Here is a 21061-nt window from a genome sequence, read left to right on the forward strand (position 1 = left end):
CAGGGTAGGTACCCAAGAGCCTTCTCCAAGGGTGTGCTCTACCTTGACACCGTCTACTGTATTTCCATTCATGTAGATAAAAGCACAAGCTTTGAGTATCTTTGCCATCACATACTCACGAAGATTGGCGACACGACTTCTCATGTCCCTCAAAAGCCCAAGAAAATTAAACAGGTTTTTGGGTGTCAGACAACAAGGGCACGGACACAAGCCCATGTCTTTGATAGTCGTGATTAAAACCCTGTAAATTTACGAGTGATTCAATGTTTTGATAAGGTCCATGAAGTAACATACTTTTCTGGATAATCCGTGGAATATGTGAAAATTCAGGGAAAGACCCTCCGAAAAACCCTGTCAGCACATCTCAAAACAATGCCGTGCTGGTATGCAGACAAAAAATCTTCATCTAACAGAATGTCCCAGCAGGAATGGAATAACTCCCTGTGGCAGTGGGTATGCAGGGATGCCATGCCCGTTTTCAATATGCTGGACAGTCTACTCAAAACGTCTTTGACACTGTCAGGAAGCTAACGTTTACAGTAAGTGTAAACACACGATTGCAGAAGCACTGTCTTGCTGTGCCCTCATTGGCATGTGGGATAAGTGAGGAGGTAAAATGTGTTCATACGATGACAGTCTTACATCAGTCAGATACATGGGATATCAGGACCCACGTTGAAGACACAGTTGGCTGGAGTCTGCTGGCACTAGCCGTGGTCATCGCCAATGCAACTCTTTGGTGAGTGATGTCACCTATTCCAGATGTTCAATACTTATCTAGGATGTAGGGGGATTCCTGGCAGGATTTGTTGTTCCCCACGAAAGCGGTCTTGCTATCGCACTAACGGAGAAGCTCAAATATATGGTGACAATCATGTTTTGCCTCTGATATGGTATTTGAATTGCCACGTGTATGAGACTAATATCTTCACAGTACTTCGCACTCTCTGGCTTAAATACTAACCTTGAATTGCTTGACAATGGTCAGTCCTGCCAATCATAACTCGCATTGATGAACCTTTGCGGCAGGCATCACTTGGGGATTCACTTATGCAATTATATGTGTGGACTCTTCTGGAAAATTCACTGCATGTACGATCACCACACAGATAACCGGAATGAGTTGGCGAGGGTCAAGCATCGTCAGATTATTGAATAGCTTCAATGCTGCCGTACGACTCGAGGCCCGGGAGTACTAGTATATGACAACATGCACACCTGGAAATCGGCTAGCAATCGGCTTCGAGCTGAGCTTGGGAACAAGGGTCTTGCCAATGTGTCTGCTATTTTATGTGCGTTGTCTTCTTTTTCCCTGCTCCTCTCTGACACCAACGTCATGGTGACTCGGATAATTGAATATGTACAGCCCTGTGCACATCATGATTTCATAGACTTGGAGCGGAGATCATCAATCTTGTGGGGCTTGCTCAAAGCCATTTGTATATTAGGTGTTACGACTAGGATAGGTCGAGCTCTCCCTAGGCGGATTGCCTAATCTGATAGCGGGCTCGCTACTGGAGAGACAGGTTCGCAGCTTAGCGGAATGCTAAGGTATCCTCCGACAAGCTTGGTAAGCGCGGCGGCTCGTCAAACTGTTGGGCTAACGGATCTATATGACTAAAGGTAGCGTCGGCTTGCCTTTAGGTGCGACTAAGACTGAAGGACTGGGGCTGTCTTTCAGAGGAAGTTCTGGAGAAAACCTAGTAGAATCAAGTACAGAAATACATGATCCTGTCTGCTCTATATACTGTCGTCCGTGTGCACAGACCGATACTACGTTTGGTAGGTAAGTATGAGTGTATCCATACACGGGCATGTTATCAGATGCCATGCGGGTGATTATCTATACATGAGGCGTTCTATGCCTCTTCTATTAGTCCTCAAGGCTAAACATGCCTTGTAGTCTAACTGCGCATGCTGCGGCATGCGGCTTCTCTTCTGACCATGAAGCAGAGCTTCTCCATGATCCGGGTCGAGGACCATCTAGGTCCGTCTAGATGTTGCCTAGGCTGGTCTAGGTCATCTAACGGCATCCAGGCCGTTTCTAGGTGTCTCTACGTGTCTCCGTTGAGTCGGTAAGTCTTCCAAGACGGTGCACATGGTGGGATAGGGGCTAAGGTCAAGATGACCTCCATATGAGGGGTTCCGGTTACATGTTATTGTAACATTAGGGAAGTTCTTACGCGTTTCATCACATTAGTACTTGCATTAACCTGTTGCAGCAGATTTCAAACCAACTCAAACTTACAATTGCCCCAAACCAGATGGCCAAGCCAGCCCATCCCTGAGTTTTCATGACTATCATACTGTTCAAGTGGTGCTACTGGTCGTCTGCGAGTCTTGATGTTGGATTTGGCAGGTAAGTGTGTGCTCAGTCACAATTTATCACGGTAACATTAATGCTGTAGATCAGAGCCTCACATATGCCGTCAGTCACTTGTTTGAATCTTCCGAGTCAACACCTTGTTAAAGATAACATGATTTTACCTTAGTTGCCTATTTGGCGTATATTATGTTCAATACAGTATGCCGCATCCCATAGGATGGATGATAGCTTGGACGAATATCAAGCTACTCCGACTCGAAACTTAGAATCTTTGAGCCTTCAAGTGACGATGTTCGCTAATCGATGAACCTTGCAAAGGGGGTTCTTGTTCGGTCCGATGCGCGTCGCCATGGAATTTCGAGTTGTTAGCGGCCCAACACATCTTATTACGACTCTTACCTCAATTTTTCAATGCAGCAACCCCATTATCAATAGTGGTAGAAGGTAATTTAAAAGTCGCCCCAAACCCTCTGGGCTGGCTACCGCAGTGTAATTTCAAGGTGAATTGAATCTATTATTAAATCGTGCCGATGCTGAAAGCCAAATCAGGAATCTCCCAAATAGCACCCGTACCTCATGGTTCGGCCTAGCAGCTGCAATAAAACTTATATGCTGCCACCTGTCGTTGCATTGAAACTGCCACTAGATTCCAATGCACTCAGGCTCATACGATGAACAGCCCCTTGACACTTTTATTGACACGTCTAATGATAATGTCCACCAGAGCAGCCATTTCACCTATCCCCTCGCTGCTAGCTCTCAGGCTGACTTGGGCTACCAGCAGTCCTTATCCAATGACACTCAGGCTGTTTCGTTTTCCCATCATGACTCGGACTTCTACTACCGTGGCGACGTTGTGAATGCGCAAGCGAGCCATCAGATTTTCCTCGCAGACTCTCAATCTTCGAACTCACTTCCAAACCTCAACGTCGTCAATCTGTCAGCGTCACTCCTCCATGACCCGTTTCATTTCGCCCCTAGTAATTCACAGGCAGGGTATCATCCGATTTACAACTCTTCTGCTCCTCCTTACGTGGACTCCAGGCCACCACATTTGTATCCTCCTCAGTACCTTTCCGCATTTCCTCCTCCCATCGTGTCCGTTGACGGGATATCTACTTTGACACCAGAAGCAGAAGATATTCAGCCTCTTCAAATTGGAGAGCCACTGCTGCACCTCGACGGGCCACTACCTCTTGGAGATTCGTTCACTGTTGGTGAGCCTCCACCTCCCGTTCCTGGTCCATCTGGATCACACAGTCACCAACCGCCAGAAAAACCGATTGAGATTAAATTTTGGCCCTATCCGCATGCCCAATCAAAGCTGAGGGGCCTCAGTAGCACTAAGGTGAGCAATCATGATTTACAAATCGTCAATTACTGATGACTTATCAGGGCTCTTTGGGTGTTGCCCCACCTATGGTCCTCCCACGGACATCTGCCATTGTGCCTTTACAATACAGCGACAAGATCCAAATCCACCGAAGAATTTTTGAAGAGGCACGTGTAGTGCTCATTCGATCCACACTCGTACATTGTCCCTTCTTGACCGAACAAGAAAGAAAGGAGGCAGCTCTTCAAGCACTGGTTTCAACAGCAGAGGTACATGATAAAAGTAAGCCGCAGTACCTTAAAATTGACGGTGTCTGATACTTCCACCAGAGCATGGGAACAGATGGGCAAAAGAAAACCTACCTGTGTTCTATAAGACCTTCACAGTGCCACCATCTGCTGATATCACATCAGCCTGCAAGAAAGCCGCCTGTGCCATTGTTCAATTCGGGTACAAACTGCGCCCCTCAATCTGGTCGGAAGAGTCCGAACCACAGTATCAGATTGATGGGATAAAAGACCTCATTGATGACCCTTCATTCCCCTTAAAGTACATATTCGGGAATTCATCTGACCTCCAACACGACAAATTGTTCGCATTTGAACATCCTGTGATAGAAACCATTCTTCTCAATGTGATTCTGAAACTCGGCTATGTGCCTTTCATCACAGAACTTGACAGCTTGTATTGCACAGCTACAGCGACCGTGGAGTGTGTTCTAATGGAGCTAGCGGGCGGGCAGTTTGCAGTGACCATTGATTTTGGGGTAACTAATTTCAAAGCTAAGCATACATTGCTACAGAAATACATTCGAGACTTCATTCTACCCAACCCAGAATTATCGACGCAGTGGCAGCAGTACAAGCTGCGCACTCATGATAGATTGATAGATATATACAAAGCTAACCATAATACTCACTGATGTTTGATTTTTGTACCTGTATATAATCAAATTGACCGCTTTCTATCATAATCAGCCACAAGATAATTTTATGTGAACAACTAGCTTAACTTCCAATCACAACATCTTCGTCACACGACCTCCCTACTGTCAATGGGGATAATGTTACAGTTTTCACGCACCTCTTCTTGGGTGCAGAGCTTCATGTACCCACCGCAGAAGACATCGGCACACCCGGCTGTCTTGCAGAATGAATGGATGACAGCAAAGTTGCTGTCACACACCTAACCCCTGCTATGGGTCAGTTACTCTCCACACAAGCGACACGTCAGATCCCATCCCTACAAAATGCATTCTTCATCAGTGACGTCTTAACAAAGAGCGAAGTCTTTGAGTCATGTCTTCAACACAGCGGACTGACCCTTGAGCTTGATACTTGATGCTTTCGCTGTTGATGGCATGGAGGGACCACGGTGCACTGGACGTTTTTTCTTATGGCTTGATGTGGCTTTTCCAAGGCACGTCTTCAGCATGACCGACTACTCTTCATTGTGATTTCAACCTCCATGGTGTAAGGCTGTGTGAACACGAATCCAAAAAAATGTGAATCGGGCTTTCATTGACCTTGTTTATAGGGCATTCCCGCACTGTTCCATTGGTTGAGCAAGAAATATCCGAAGATTGGTGAGAAACCGGTGCTTAACTGGTATTTGCTTGGCTAACAACTACCAGTATCATCTGTCATTGATGCTGAGGAGGAGGAAATTCTCGATGCAGTTGGAGATCCTATCAAACTTCCTGTTGACATCACACAACCTAACCCCAATGGCGAGAAATTCGACAACTTATACCTGGATATGAACGGTATCGTGAGTGATAGTAGTAAATATGTTTTTCATGCGGACCATTCGTATGCACAAAGGTTCATCCTTGTACTCATCCCAAGGGCAAAGTACGTATACTTCGTTCTATAAATTTGCTTTACTCCCTGACTTGTCTTCCGCAGCTGGCTCCAGAAACGGCGGAGGAAATGATGCTTGAAATCTTCAAATACACTAACAGAGTGGTTAACATGGTGCAGCCGCGCAAACTTCTTTTCATGGCCATTGGTGCGCTTTACATTTATGTTGTCTCATACCACGAACTTACTGCAGAGTGGAATTAGATGGCATTGCACCTCGTGCCAAGATGAATGAACAGCGAGGTAGATGGTTCAGGACTGCTCAAGTAGCAAAAGACAAGGTGGAAGCTCATAAACTTGCTGTCGCTGAGTGGGAAGGTACATCGTTCTCAGAGCCAATCTATGCTGTATTTCTGACCAATTTCATCATTGCAGCTATGGGTAAAATTATTACTGATGATGAGAAAAACAAGAAATCTTGGGACTCTAACACTATCACACCCGGTACGCCGTTTATGAACCTTTTAACAGCACCGTTACAATACTGGGTTGTGGAGAATGAATACTGATCCAGGGTGGAGAGATGTACGTAGTGAACGTTTCCTAGGGATCCTCCTGACTCATTTCTGGTATAGCTGCAAGTCATTATCTCGGATGCAAGTGTGCCTGGAGAAGGAGAGCATAAGATTATGGACTTCATATGCAGACAGTGCACAAATCCTGGTCATGAGCCTAATACTCGACATGTAATTTATGGCTTGGTGGGTTGATTTCCTGCTATCATGTTCTATGTTATTGACCGTATGTTCAGGATGCTGATTTCATCATGCTCGCCCTTGCAACCCATGAACCATATTTCCGAGTGCTTCGGGAAGATGTGTTTGTGCAGGACAAAGGTTCTGGGTGCCGAATATGTGGCCAAGAAGGTCACTATGCCGCTCAATGTACAGCACTGAAATCAGATATTAAAAAGCCTCCTCCACCGGAATAAAACCGTTCATTTTCCTCGATATCGCCATTCTGCACAAGTATCTGGAATCTGAGTTGAATGTGAACAATACACCCTTCCCTTTTGATTTGGAACAGGCTATTGATTTTCTGTAAGCGACAAGAGAGTGAGTATCTATGATGTGATCCGTCCACGCCTTAGAAACTTACCATATCTCAGCTGAGCAACGCCAAGACCAAGAGGCGAAACATCATAAGATTGAAAAGTCTGAGTCTGGAGAGAACACCACAGGTGATATTCAGTTCACCGTTCTGTCTGCACAACTTGGTCTGACTGCATCCACTACATCATTATCATCTCTTCCTCAACGTGCAGATAATGCTTTTGCTGCCAAGGCCGACTCTATTGATCTCAGAGCGCCGCGTAATGCTCAGTCTCTTGAGGTCGCTCCAGTTGCAGTGCAAGCACTGTACATATTTGCCACGCTGTTAGCAACTTTTCATCCAACTTTATTTTGCTAACGTTAACCATTTTCCTAAACAGGTATCAAATTGTTCAAGCGACTTAATCGCTTGTGCTAGCGTGATTTACTAGTTCCCAGTATTCTTATTAGGCAACTAGGACTGGCCTTGGCTAACATATAAAATGTGAGCTGGCTCGGGTTAGTTTTATTCCTCGCTCTCACTTTATCTTCATCCCTCAGGGACTGTTTCAGTCATTCGCTAACCTATTCGAGTTCCTGCTGTTATGTTGCATGTCGAGGGCCAGCAGGACAAGGATGACACATCGTATGTCGACGGCGAAGGCAGCACCCCGCACGCTGAGAATCAGCAGGACCGAGGCGACACTCAGCCGCAACAATCTCAAGCAGTAGCGGCACATGTGCAAGCTCTGCAGAGACAGAAAATCGCTCAATTGGAGGAGAAGCTGGAGGCCCTGGAGTCAGGCCACACAGTCAAGCAAAGGTGTGGCTGCTATCGCACGCAGTATTCAGTTGCATTGCTCACCATCTGTTAGGCAAACAATCTGGTATGTTGCTAAAGGAAGAGCAATCAGGCGTGTTGTCACCCTGTTCAATAGTATTGAGGACCTCGTCGCCGAAAACGACAGAAGATATGAGATCGAAGACCAGGAGACTACCATCAAGTAAGTATTTCGCTCTTGGATCGGGTATATTACTCATTAACGTGGTTACGTAGACAGGATCAACTTCAAATAGGTTATACTACCCTTACCAAAACGCTGCCATTGTTCTACAAGAAGGGTTCAGAGATGGAGTACGAGGAGTACATGCACATGTTAAAAGATGGTTTGTTTAATGATATTAATGGTTATGTCACGGCTGAGTCTTTGTCTAGCTTCGACAGGGGGCTGATGGCGCTCGAGGAGATGACACTTCGAAACTGAAGACTCTCGTTTCGGAATGGATCAACCGTGAATTTAAGCCGGATTCCCCCGTTGACCAAGACAATAAGCATTCCTGTGGATTCACCCATGATGTGTGTGGCAGGCTGCTCTGTCTGGCAGAGCTTGACTGGAATAACCCAGAGTAAGTAGTGGCTTTGATATCCCGAGCCTGAGAGACAATGCTCATAGTTCACCAGAGTAAGGGCAGGCATCCGAAATCGCTCAGATGGGTATATCGTCACAGATCTATCCTTTCCCACTTACTTGTATGATAAGTACACTTCCAATCTGGACGATCTTGAGGAGGGCCTTTTCAAGGGCAAGATTCTCATTCAGGTTTGTCGTACCGGAGCAGCCTGACAGCAAACTGACTGGTGTTTCAGGCCTACAAGGCTGTGTTCATGTCTCCTTCCTCAGCAAAAGACGTCAAAGGTGACAGTGACGGCACGGATGTCATCAGCAACAACCGACGGGCTAAGAAGTCTTTATCTGAAATCAAGGTCAAAAAACACGTAGCACAAATCATTCATTTGGAGAAAGTCACTCCTCGCTCGATCGCATATATCACATGTCAAGTAAGTTGTATTGTTCAGTCTATTTTATGATATATCTTCACTATATACTCGCAGGCGCGATTCGCACTTTCTTCAGTTACCTCCTGGTGGTCCATGGATGGCGACTTCGACTACCAACAATTCTGGCAGACCATCGTTGACTTTTTCGAAAGGGCCCCTGGTCGAGAAGCGCAGCGCAGGGTACAGCAACTTCTCAAATGGTGGACTAGGTGCGTAATTTTCCCTCCAAACCAAGCCTTGCTAGAATTCCATTTTCAGAAAAGTTTTTGGGAGGAATCGCTGAGGTGAACTTAGCAATGCAATGAAGGCCAATATGTCTGTCAACGCTCTCGCAAGGCAGAGCAGCCTTAGTTGTAGTATTAGACCTAATATATATGGCCATTGCCAGTTTTGGTGTAGACACTTATGATGGCAATTACCAGCTGCACAATTTGACCTACAACGCTGGCATGTACCACTCGTGGCTAAGGCCTTGCTTGTAGGCATGCAATCGCCCATTGAAATATGCACCCCCAATATCCCCTGGAATATTCATATAATACAGATATATATTATATATACACATTACAAATATATCATATCTGATCAGTTTGCTGCATGTACGTACTAGAACCTGGACGCTGACCACACTTTCATTCTTCACTGTATTCGACATTGCACAACCGTGACGATGGAGTGAGCTGTTTTTTACTTTTGATAGTTGGGACTCACTATATTACCCATAGAACAACCAGTCCGGCGCTGGACAACACACCTGTGGTGTTGTCCCCCAACCCATTGCCCAACCCAGATCCGACTCCCCCCACCCCAGCTCCTGGGACCAATAATGATGATCCCAACGCCTACGTCGACAAACTGTTTCGTCACTGGGCCAAAAATTCACGCCTAGCGTTTCTCAACAGCCATCTGGCCACTTACCACGAACGCGTCAATCGAGGCAAATCACAAGCAACCGACTATGTATACGAGGTCGTGGAAGAATATTTCAAACATTATCACTGGAAAATGAAGATATCGGACGAGCCTTTGGAAAACAATCCTTTGCAAATGGAGTCAGATGAGTCACTTTCCCCAATCGAACTGACGCAAAAATCGCAAAAAGTTCTTGCGATGCAGAAGGTAGGCGTTTTTACATGTATTTATTGATACATCTCTCAACACTCAAGTAGGCGATCAAGAGCTGGCTAGAATATCGTGCTAAGTCCCCAAACAAGTTGATCGTATGCCGCGGCAAGCCAGAGAACAACGAATGGACTCGACTTCTCAGCCAGCTCTCTGGAGTATGAAAAAAGAAGCCGAAGGCCTTGCAAGCCCACCAGCGATGGTCAAAAGATCACTTCGAGACTGAAATCAAGTCCCACTTTCTCAAAAAGTGGCGTAAGGCTGGGCTACCTAGCAAGAAGATGGCGACCTTTCGTGATAGGATCACTCGCAAACATTTCAAGAAACTGTCCAAAGAAGATCAGAAGCATTGGAAAGATACAGCACAAGCCGAAGGTGAAGCTGCAGTGAAAGAATGGAATGATCGCCTTGCAGCTCCTCCTTCCACATCTCCCATCAATAGACAAGCGTAAGCGTTCAAAATCTTTCATTTGTATCTGTATTAATAACTAATTCAGGGCTCTGGATAACCTCGCAACGTTTGCTGGGCCGGTTCTCGCTGGTATGGCCGAAATCCTTGGCATGCATGTCTCCCTTTTAGTCGGTGGACCTGAACCTCGGAAGCAAGGGAAAATTACCGTCATTAGGTGTGTTTTTCAATGTCGTTCCGATACAAAACTAACATCACGCTTACAGTATGCATGAGGGCATTGACTTAGGTCTCGCACCACGCAATTGGCAAACTCGAGATAAGACCAAGTTCAAAATGGTCACGAAATCATTTCAAGAATACCTATCACATGCATATAGTACATTCTTAATTTCTATCACTTAACTTTATAACTTTATAATGAACACCGTGATCAGCCAAGCAGGACTGCGATTCCCGTCGCCTCCAGGACGATTTAGATGGCTTGTTCTCTATTTCGCAGGAAGGCGACCAATCTGACGCCGAAGAAGAACGCGAAGCAACCGAATTGGCAACAGCCAAATATAGACCCAAGAAGAAATCAAAGCAGCAAGGTACAAAACAGCGACGTGCTTCTCAACGCAAGCCTTCTGAGGCTTCTGAGGCGGACGAATCGTCTTCGGAATCATCTTCCCCATCCTCCGGCTTGTCTTCATCTTCCTCGTCTTCAACTTCATCAAGCTCCACCGATAGTGAAGATGAACGTCAGGGTTCCAGATGGGTACTTCCATTTTCACCACCCAAGGGAAATCATGGTGTCACAATCTTTAATCCACACCACCAGAAATTAGCTCTCCAACACCTCGAAGCAAGGAAGAAGGATCGCCTGGTCAACGTGCCGTCTCCTGCATCTGAAGTACCGGATCGTTTGTCCAAAGTACCGGATCGTTTGTCCAAAGTGTCGTCTCGTGTGTCTGAAGTGCCGGATAACACAGAGGAAATTGACCAACTCAATGAAGACAGCTCCGTTATCAATGGTAAGATAACCACTGATTGTCCTTCCAGCTCTATCTGTTGTACTACACTAATATCTCCTTAGGAATCACATCTGCCGCCATAATTGAGCCGCCTGCTGCACCTTTTGACGACAATCTCATTGATCCACATATCAGAGACGACCCTGTCATGGCTGCTAACCAACTCCCTAAGCCTATCGATAATCACGACATGGATGAGACACCTTCTGCCGAACGAGACATGGAAGGGGCCGAGGATAATCATGACAACCCTCTTAACACGACTCTTGACAAACACGTGGTTAACTCAAATCGGGTTACAGACGGTATGTAATTGGCGCTTCTCATGTGTGCTATAAGTCACTCACGTTTACATACAGCCTCTCCTGGTGGCAACATATCACTCAGTTTATCTACACTGACATCCAGCCCACCATGGTTCAGCAATCCGCTCCGGCAGTTGATGTACCCCACCCCAACTTCTCCTCAGCTGATACAGTTGTTTGACAAGCTGGTGCGCCTTGAGGATGCATCAAGCTTCACGAATGAGAAAGCCGCCTTGGGATGCGAACATCGTCCAGTCGAAGTCCACTGGTGGATTTCCCGTGGACGTAAAGGGAAACCAACCATACCTAATCTCGCCTCATTCATCACACAATGGTGGTCTTGGTGGCTAGCGCTTCAACCGGAGTGGAGAAGCTGTCAGGCGCCAACACTTACGACATGTGCAATTCTCCCTCATACAGATGACGGCAGTTGGGACCGCCTGAATAAACCAGGTGCAAACGGCATGCTCTCAGTCGTGGCTACATTGAAGTGGTGGGCAGACAACACTGATGGAAAAGACTCACGCTGGCAGGAGGCTGTAGACGACGTCATGTGGGTTTTGGACCGACTCATAGCAAGTCGTTCTGCGTCGAAGTCTATGGTTTCCGGTGGGAACAAGAAACGGGGCCGTTCTGATACTCAGGCCAACACACCATCATCGAAGAGGACACGTAATCGGCAGTAATAGTACCAACTCACAGATTGATGAATCGCTAGGCTACACATCGAATTTTTTGCTCGCTTGAATACATGTTACGTTGGACTACTTTTGTATCTTACATCAAGTCAATACAACACGCACTTAATGAATCTGACTTTCTCCTGCACTCGCTAGTAGATCACGGCAACAATGGTATAATGTATTCTAAAAGCAGTATGTCCGAGTTAGACTCCAGGAGCCTCCAGTCCCAAGACTTTCTGGTACATGGTTTCCCCAAGTAAGTAGGCTTCGTCGAGGTCACCCCAAACAGCTAGTCTGTAAAGATCCTCTAACATAGCTACCAGATGCCCGATGAAGCGAGAAACCTCGTCAGCAGCGCGCCATTCATCACATACGCCACACATGTCAAAAATCTTATCCTGCCCCTGCTGTGCCCAGATCAAATAGGGCTCAACGTGCTTGACTGCATCCCCGAATATCTCAATATCCCCGGCGACACTGGTGCGCAATGACATCGCATATTTTCGAAGGACATCCTCGACGTATACTGTGGGTACCACAGAAGGAACGATTTGCAGGACTTTATTCTTCGCATCGTGTACGAGCCTCAAACAGTCAGATAAAGTAACGCTATAGTCGATCGATCGTTAAGGATGCAATTTAATTACTGTTGAAAAGAAAACACACATTGCCTCGAAGTCAACCTCGTCATCCAACAGGTCATTTGGATTAGACTCAGCTGTGACGGAGGGTGTGCTGTTTGTGCAGCAGAGACGACGTCTCAATAAAATGATGTCTCGGTGTCTAAACACTTCAGTTGCAGGAGGAGAGGCAACAATAAAGATCAAACTTACTTTTCATAATGTCTCCTGCGTTTCTCGCGCGCGGCCTGCTGTTTGGCTCCAACAGTGTGGTGAATAGTGGGGCGAACCATGAGGAAAGATCGTGGGTGGAACGAAACGAAAAGAGCACCTTTATATAAGGTATTTTATTACCATAAATCGATGATCTGCGATGAGGGGCGATGTAGATAGTAGTATTCATGAACTGAATGTAAATGCAAGGTCAATCAAGGGAAATAATGCCAGTGAATCATATCACTCACCAAAGATGCCCGCTTCAAGGTCTCAAGTCCATGTTGTTCAATACACGGTGAAGAAGCTAATTGAGCTACATAGACCTATGTTTCAGTCATCGTGATTCGATGGTAGGACCATAACTTACCAGGCAAGTCTAAGCTCAGCGCACCAACACAATTGCGAATGCGCAAATCAATTAAAGACTTACATACTATGTGACTGTGTATTCTGTAAACTTGATGATTTGATAGCAGGATGCTAGATTAATCCGTGTTTCAGTGATATTGATTTGGTGGTAGGACCATAACTACTATGGTAAACTTGGAGTCCGAGTCAGCGCGCAAGTCCGATCATAGTACATCCATCAACACAATAGGCACATCAATGAATTAATAGTAACGAGCTACATACCAGGTCACTGTATTCTGTTATCTTAATGGTTTGCTGCTGGTACAACTGCTAACTTCAATGCAGTGAGACTGAGATCACTGTCGAGGATTTGCTAGTACGTACACTGGCAATCATGATGATGATGTTGGAGTTGATCTCGGATCAACCGCACACTCTTACAGATCCGAAGCACTGTCCAATTTCAGATAAAGAAGGTAAATAAAATTCGTGTCGTTCGTTTTCACAAACGCTGAGCTTGAACATGAAACATACTATGTCATATGCCATCTCACTGCACTTCAACATATGAGATTATGTAAACAACAAGTACCTGCCTAGTAAGTCTGTTCATTGCATTGAACATTCACAATGTGTTGGAACTCATTGCAAATCAATACCAATCTCCAGCATTGTCGTACAATGAAGGTTTATAATCTGCAAGGGAGCTCACGAACTCTCGTGAAGCTACTTCTGGGACCAAACACAAACGGAGATGGGACGTTCCTGAGCCTGCGGATGAGAATGTTGACCCTAATAAAACTGATAAAAACAAATGGTCGAAAGAAGCTTTGGAAGCATCTGCGCTGAAAAAGCGACGTTCTCGCTGGGACACTACTCCGGCAGAGGCTGTCGGTGAGACACCTAAGAAATCTTAATTTCTGTTGAACGAGCACTGACAAAATGTCACAGACAATATTCATTATGTAAATGCGAGATACATGGCAAAGTGTAACTACTACTAACTCCACGTTTCGAGTACTAAACACTGAACTTGAAGAACAGAATATTCAACCATCGTTTCAACATATTTAAGAAGATTGGACGTACATGATCACTCGGAATTGATGACCGTCGTGGTGTCAGTGCCTTCGGTGGGAGCGGCGTTACTCGAAACTGTGGCCACGGCTGCCTCATATGCTTGAAGTCGTGTCTGGTAGTCCTGCTCTGCTTCTTCCACAATGACTTCACGGAGCATGGTGCGGAACATTTCATTCTTCGCCGGGTCGCTAACTAATAACTCTATAACGGCAATCGCTACAAGCTTGACTAACAAGTGGGTGAGTGCTGGATTCTGTCAATGATGATCAATCTCACCACAGCAGGCAGGCATGCAAATTCGAGCTACTCGACTACCACACGGACCACAGATACTTTGAAGTGCAATGTCTGTGTGTCCACTCTGGAAGACATCCCCGACGTTGTGCAGAGTATTGCTGTCAGGTGAGGGTGGAGCCGTATGTGCGGTAGACATCTCAGGCGAGGGTGGAGGCATAGTAGCGGTGGACATGTCTGAGGGTTTGAATTTGGTTTGGTTCAAGTTCAACTATTTGATTATGGGCTTTAAACTATTTTAACAGGGTTTAGTGTGACTTGGGTGAATATACGCGAGGAGCCGAGCAGGCGATGAATCGACCAGGTACGTCCTGATATATTTACCTATCTACCAAACTGATCGTCGGATACCCTCTTTTGTACAGGCTTCTTTCTTGAAGTGCTACAACTCAAGGGAGGAGGGAACTTGCTCGCGGGAGCGAGTGTCTACTGGTAAGCTCTAGTATTATTTTTTCTGAAACGAGCCTTACTCATGTCAAGGAAAAGAAAATATGTGGTGTACCGCGATGAATCCAACTCAGACGACTATGCAACAACAGCCTATGCCAGGATGATAGCAGTGTCAGCCGGTGGCCGCAGACAAATCACCATACCTTGCTCCCCGACAAAATTCAAGGCGGGTGATGGGCTGGAAGACCAACTTGAGCCCCTGCAAATGGACAATTGGGAGCCAACCCTTGGCGATGACTTTGTATTCGACGACGAGATTGAGCCCCAACCTGTCATGGTGGTCAAGGTACCAGCAAAACGCTATGCAAACTCGGTGAGATTCCAACAGACTTTTACTTTGCAAACTCAACTCTTTATAGGATGCACCTTTGCATGAATGGATGGGCGTCAATGAGCGTGTCGGATTCTGTGAAGAATATCTCCTCAAAGAGCTACGTCTGGAGGGCCGCGGTAGCTTAACAACGACACCATGCTCATGCAGCGATATCAATAATAATATTGTACAAGAACGCCTGTACCACTGTGAAGATTGCTATGGACCAGAAATTTTGTGCAAGTCTTGTTGTTTATTAAAGCATGCACGTCATCCTTTACATATAATTTATGTGAGTTTTTCGAAGTTCTGGTTGCATTACCAGTTTTTTGATGATGCGCAGAAATGGAATGGGACTTATTTTGAGCATAGTTCCTTGGCCGACATGGGCCTTAGGGTTCAACTAGGACACGAAGGAATGCCATGTTTGCGTCCGCAAAGAGGGCATATTTCTTTTGTCATGATTCACACCAACGCAATCCACCGAGTAAACATCGATTTCTGTGGGTGCCATCAACGAGTTTCTCATCGCCAGCAATTGTTACGTTGCAAATGGTATCCGGCCACACCACATTTTCCTCAGAGTGCCTGCACAAGACAGGTTCTGGAGTTCTTTCTCATTTTGGCATGGTCAAGCAAATTATCTGGCTACGAGTTCTACACTAGTCTCGAATGACTCACTGACAACACGGGTTTGAATGTACCTAAGGTATGTTATCACATGGCCGATGCCTCGCAAATGTTGACTGCAGTCACAGTCTCGGTATAAAGAATTTATGAGAATGGTTCGTCAATTTCGCCATATCAAACTAATGAAGCGAGCTGGCCGTGGTAATATAACTGGTGGTATCTACGATACTGAGCCTGGTGCATTAGCCATCAAGTGTCCTGCTTGTCCGCAACCTGGCATAAACCTGCCGGAGGACTGGGACAAAGTGGAGGGATCAATGAAGTAGGCTTTTTTTTTAATCCGCTGCATTTATTAAATGTCCCCTTCCTCATAGATTTCTTTACTATTTGATTATCGCTATGGATGCCAACTTCCGCCTCAAGAATAGGAATCGAGCTTCTAGCATTGCCGATCCTGGGCTACACACAGGTCTTGCATACTTCGTTCCTGACAAATTTTACACAGAACACATACTCAAGAATGCAAGCCAAGCCGATGTAGGTTTTTTTAAAATTTTCACTCGTATTGCACAAAACTTACCGGAGACCTACCTATTAGATTAGCACTTGTTCGGGTTTCAAGACATTGGCACACGCTGAATCCAAGTACTCGAATGGGTTGCAATTGACTGGTGTCGGCTTATGTCTTTGTGCACACCATGAACTTGTTCGACCTCAAGGAGTTGGAGACCTTCAAAAGGGCGAAAGGTATCTTCGTTTAAATTATGTGTATTCAACTGTCTAACGATGAACTTAGATATGCTAATATGGATTTCATCTTCTTCTCATCCATCATGCCTCTCCTCCTCCTCACTGTTGTCATATCTTATGACATCGCTTGCCAGTGGAAGCTCAATCTCATGAAGAGAATGAATGAGCTCCCTGAACACCTTCGGATGCCAGCAGCTGTCGCCCTCGTGGCATTTATGTTTGGAATCCCGAAGTTTCACTGCCCTGCGCATGAGGAAAAATGTGCGATTCCGCATTCCTTGAACCTCATGCCAGGCGTAGGACGGACTGATGGCGAGGGAATCGAACGCAACTGGGCAGAGATGAATTGTGTTGCCAACAGCACGAAGGAAATGGGCACCGGTTATCAACACGATGTCCTCGATGACCATTTTGGACATCACAACTGGCGCAAGTATGCTGGACTAGGTACGATTTTTTGTCTGCTCCCGCCCATACAACAACTCATTCAATTTACAGGACTCTCACTACGGAAAAAACTGCTAAATGCTGTCAAGGAACAGGGTCGTCACCAATCGTTTTTGCGTGACTTTAATTTAGTGATTGACGATGCACATCGAGGAGAATGGACTGCAATGATCGAGGCTTGGGAACGCGACAAATCAAGTCCGAATCCATACGTGCACATCAAGATTAGTAAGGTCTATCTGTACTTTGGAATTTTTTGTTGAAGCTGACTATGGTTCAACAGGCCTTTCAGAAGCACAAATATGTGCTAATCTTACGGACGATGAGAAGATTTCTATCAGTAACGGGCGTCAACTTCCGCACGAAGTTACTCCTAGTTCTTTCATCAATATGGGCCTGGTTCTGGAAGATGCACAGTAAGTTCTACTTCTGCAATATTCTGAGACACTCTTCTGATCATTTCCAGGCAACGAATCAAATATGATCTCACAAGATCTCTCAGTGCGAATGGGCACACTGAACTTAACCAACGTCGGATCACGCTACAACAACAGCTAGCCCGCTTCCGCGTCATACAGCGGGTATATATGGTAGGCGTCGAAGGCTGGATTGAAGAGCAAGACATGAACTCATCTGAGGAAGTCGAGGATGAATCGCTCTGGCTGCCGTCAACACTCCCTCCAAGTGATCGAGACTTACTATGTACCAACAATATTGCTCACATCGAGGCTGAGTTGCGCAAGGGACAGTGTCGCGATTCACTCGATAAGTTGTGCAGGCAACTACATACTAAATCCCATTTTGTCAAGCACTGCAATCTCGATTTACGCAGACAACAAGCCAACACTCGCGCAAATTCCTCTCTCACTCGGTTGAACAGCAAAATCAATGCTGCCGCAGAAAAATACCGTGTCGCTCGGTCAGCATCGCTAGAACTGGTTGGGATCAGCAAGTTGGACAGGGAATTTCAATCCCTAGAGGCAAAGGACATCGTGGCACCTGTCGACACAGTGTCGGGTGTGAGGAGTACTACAGGAATGCGCGGAAGGAGAGACACATCGTGCGGATTAGGGCAGGGGTATCAGACGACGTCGTGGATTTGGTCCGTTTCGGGCGTTCGCGATCATGAAAGTGATGCAGGTCTGAATGATGGTGAGTGCATTAATACATGTAGCGACTCTCTATTCTGACCTTTACTGTAGTGTTGCGTGTAGAATGGGCTAAGTCTTGTGCCCGTGCGCAACGGTGGAGTGAAGAGGTGTTACTCCTCAAGGAGGAAATGCGGCGAACACGACAATTTCTCGCATGGCGTGCAGAACAGTGGCAATCTATCACTGACCTGTCACACAAGGACACACAGATCGTGGCTGGCGCCATCGCATATGCTCACAGGCAGGCTGCAGTTCAGCATGCACTACTGTCTCGTTTCACTTTTCTCTGGACCAATGGAGCTGCCGCAGACATCACAGCTGCTACGGATGAGTTGGCTGAATATTTTGCTGGGGATGAGGTTAATTTTGATGACGACGAGGGGTAGGTATCTAGGGGCATATCATATTTGTTTAATTAGTCATCATGAATAAAATTTTAATGTCGAACCTACATTTAAATATGATTTTCAATGTGAATACCCATTAATACCCATTATAATATTTTTGACTGGCATGAACCAGCAGTGGGCGGCAGGGTGGCAAGAGCCATAGATTAGGTCAAAGTGTGCAACTGGTAATTGCCGTGAATCATGACAATTTGAAAGCTGGTAGTTGCCACTTTACTAGGTCTAATACTACAACTAGGGGTGGGCAGAAAGCACAACGTGATGACGCTGCGTTTGATTCACCCTAGATATTACTGTGTTTCATATTAGATCTGTTGTTTGCTAATCAATGTGATGGTTTAATGATGTTGATAAAATTAATGTTATGTGCAACTGAATAATTAGAGTGATCTCTGCCATGTGTAAATATTGCATGCGAGTAATCCCTGGGCTATCATTCAAGTCCTGGTGCGTGGATCCCTCAGTCTGAGTTGGATAAGCTGCATCTAGATGATAGAGCGCAGGCTGCGCTGTCCCTATAACTGTTCAGTTTCGTGCAAACGGGCTGTCACGCATGGGAACAATCCCCAAGCCATCATTTAAATCCTGGTGCACGGATCTTTCAGGTTGAGTTTGATAAGATGCATCTAGATGAAAGAACGCAGGCTGCACGGTCTCTATATTTTTTAGCTTTGTGCCAACAGCCTGTAACAAACACATAACTGCGCCAAACGGTGACTTTGTTGTTCATCGGAGGAATTATGTTACCGGGGTCACGAATACACACGTGCAAAAATCCTGCAGCACGGTGCAGAGATACCCAATTGCAGTGATCCATATGTAATATATACTAAGATGTCTATCAAATGGTAAGTGAGATATCAAGGCAAGCCATGACCCACTGTTATCAAGCCCTGAGCTAAGATGGTGAATCATGAAGTTGCAACATTGGTGCAGAGCTACAGATTCTTGGGATGCAGGACAAGTGGACTTAAAGCTGTCAGTCATTGGAAACTCATGGAAGGTCATGTGGAGAGTCGAAGGAGGACATAAATTGATTATCGCCCGCTCTGTGAACACACCTCAGCTGGTGCACAAAGCAGACGGTGATTAGATAATCTAAGAAAAGACTAACCAAAATTTGATGTCTAAAGACGGTGGCTCAAAATTTCAAGGAGAATATGAGTTAATTGTTGCTTGTGTGATGAACATATTGTCACCCTCTGGAAGGCACTTTTTTCAGTGTTACACGGACAGTTGTCCTATGATTTACGAACACCAAGCATTTCAAACAGATAGCGTCAAAATTCAAAGCGGGATACCTATTTATTGTCGCTCACTTCATGAATGCATTGTTGTTCTTCGGAAGGTGCTCACTTTCCTGCTTAACTTTCAAGTTACAGAAATCACTTCCAACATGACGGTTATGGTTCACCCAGCTTGACCGTTATATTTACAGAAAATTCATGCATTGTCGCTGATCAGTTAACACATGGTTGTTTTTGGGACGGTGCTCACTTTCATGTTTAGTTTCGCCATTGTGGTCTGTATTTCCAGCTTGCTTGCTCGATAAATACATTCACGTCGTCTGGAAGATACCAGCTTTCATTCTTGCATGAAAAATTGACACACACCTGAGGAAAATCAACCATTCCAATAAGGAGTTGATACTAGCTGAAGCAGGACACAAATTTGGGCCCACTTGCTCGATGAGCACATTTGCATCACCTAGAAGATACAGGCGCTCGTTCTTACATGGAAGATTGGCATACACTAGATGACAGTCAACCATTTCAAGAAGGTGGTGTTTGTTACGCTTTAACAATGAACCCCCTTTACTACTAGCCGTAGGTTTACAAGGTAGATTGCTAAAGTCAAGTTAGGGAAACATACATGGTATCTACAGGTATATAAGCATGATGTTGAAGCGGAGCTCCAATATGTAATAGGAGTCTGAATGGTGATCGTCCAATGGGAATAATCGTAGTAAGAGTCGTATGATAATGTGGCGTGGGAATTAGGTAGAATGTTCTGTGAAGTTCTGTGAATAAGTGAAAAGGTGAAATGTGACAAGTGAAGTGGTGAAGAGGTGAAGAGGTGAAGGGTAAGCCTAAGAACCGTAACAGTGTTAATAGTGGAAGCACATCACAAATTCCTCCAAGTTTGAGTGTGAGTGACACCAGGACCTTTTCCGAATCATAATCCTTCGTAACACAATCAGGAAATGTCCTTTCCTCTACAAGGTCAAATATAACAATGTGATGCTCGATAGCAGAATTATGCTGGTTCTTGTGATTATGTACTATATATCGTCATATATACCTTTCTAAAACCTTCACCGGTTCACTGATGTGTGTGTATGTTTCCAGGGCCTCCAGCTTGTTATTATCAATGAAGAGGAATTCATTGAGGGTCCCTGATGCTCTGATGTTCATTATGTTATTTT

At 45.4% G+C, this 21061-nt stretch overlaps 4 protein-coding genes across 4 annotated transcripts; 3 read left to right on the forward strand and 1 right to left on the reverse strand.

Annotated features, from left to right (window-relative positions):
• Positions 1–4814: 4814 nt before the first annotated feature.
• On the forward strand, positions 4815–6565 carry HD556DRAFT_1433767 (XRN 5'-3' exonuclease N-terminus-domain-containing protein; the record flags this gene model as incomplete). Its single annotated transcript, XM_041305254.1, has 9 exons — positions 4815–4860; positions 5293–5429; positions 5567–5669; positions 5726–5839; positions 5897–5996; positions 6019–6046; positions 6097–6222; positions 6273–6405; positions 6435–6565. The coding sequence occupies 9 exons, from the start codon at positions 4815–4817 to the stop codon at positions 6563–6565; spliced, it is 918 nt and encodes a 305-aa protein (XP_041156361.1).
• Positions 6566–7157: 592 nt separating this feature from the next.
• Positions 7158–11930, forward strand: HD556DRAFT_1447110 (uncharacterized protein; the record flags this gene model as incomplete). Its single annotated transcript, XM_041307201.1, has 15 exons — positions 7158–7375; positions 7428–7556; positions 7610–7719; positions 7797–7959; positions 8015–8153; positions 8201–8392; positions 8447–8601; positions 9118–9511; positions 9562–9612; positions 9685–9962; positions 10012–10140; positions 10190–10302; positions 10361–10939; positions 11002–11244; positions 11299–11930. The coding sequence occupies 15 exons, from the start codon at positions 7158–7160 to the stop codon at positions 11928–11930; spliced, it is 3525 nt and encodes a 1174-aa protein (XP_041156362.1).
• Positions 11931–12130: 200 nt separating this feature from the next.
• Positions 12131–12840, reverse strand: HD556DRAFT_1447111 (uncharacterized protein; the record flags this gene model as incomplete). Its single annotated transcript, XM_041307202.1, has 3 exons — positions 12131–12536; positions 12594–12710; positions 12761–12840. 3 exons carry the CDS (start codon positions 12838–12840, stop codon positions 12131–12133), a joined length of 603 nt encoding a protein of 200 aa, XP_041156363.1.
• A 2120-nt stretch (positions 12841–14960) lies between these two features.
• HD556DRAFT_1433768 (uncharacterized protein) lies at positions 14961–18615 on the forward strand (the record flags this gene model as incomplete). The annotated part of the gene is made up of 11 exons (XM_041305255.1): positions 14961–15251; positions 15298–15543; positions 15595–15916; positions 16023–16203; positions 16256–16418; positions 16480–16628; positions 16678–17078; positions 17130–17306; positions 17344–17494; positions 17545–18230; positions 18281–18615. 11 exons carry the CDS (start codon positions 14961–14963, stop codon positions 18613–18615), a joined length of 3102 nt encoding a protein of 1033 aa, XP_041156364.1.
• Positions 18616–21061: the final 2446 nt, after the last annotated feature.

Source organism: Suillus plorans, assembly GCF_016647745.1.
Source record: "Suillus plorans strain S12 chromosome Unknown HD556scaffold_60, whole genome shotgun sequence".
NCBI classification, from domain to species: domain Eukaryota; kingdom Fungi; phylum Basidiomycota; class Agaricomycetes; order Boletales; family Suillaceae; genus Suillus; species Suillus plorans.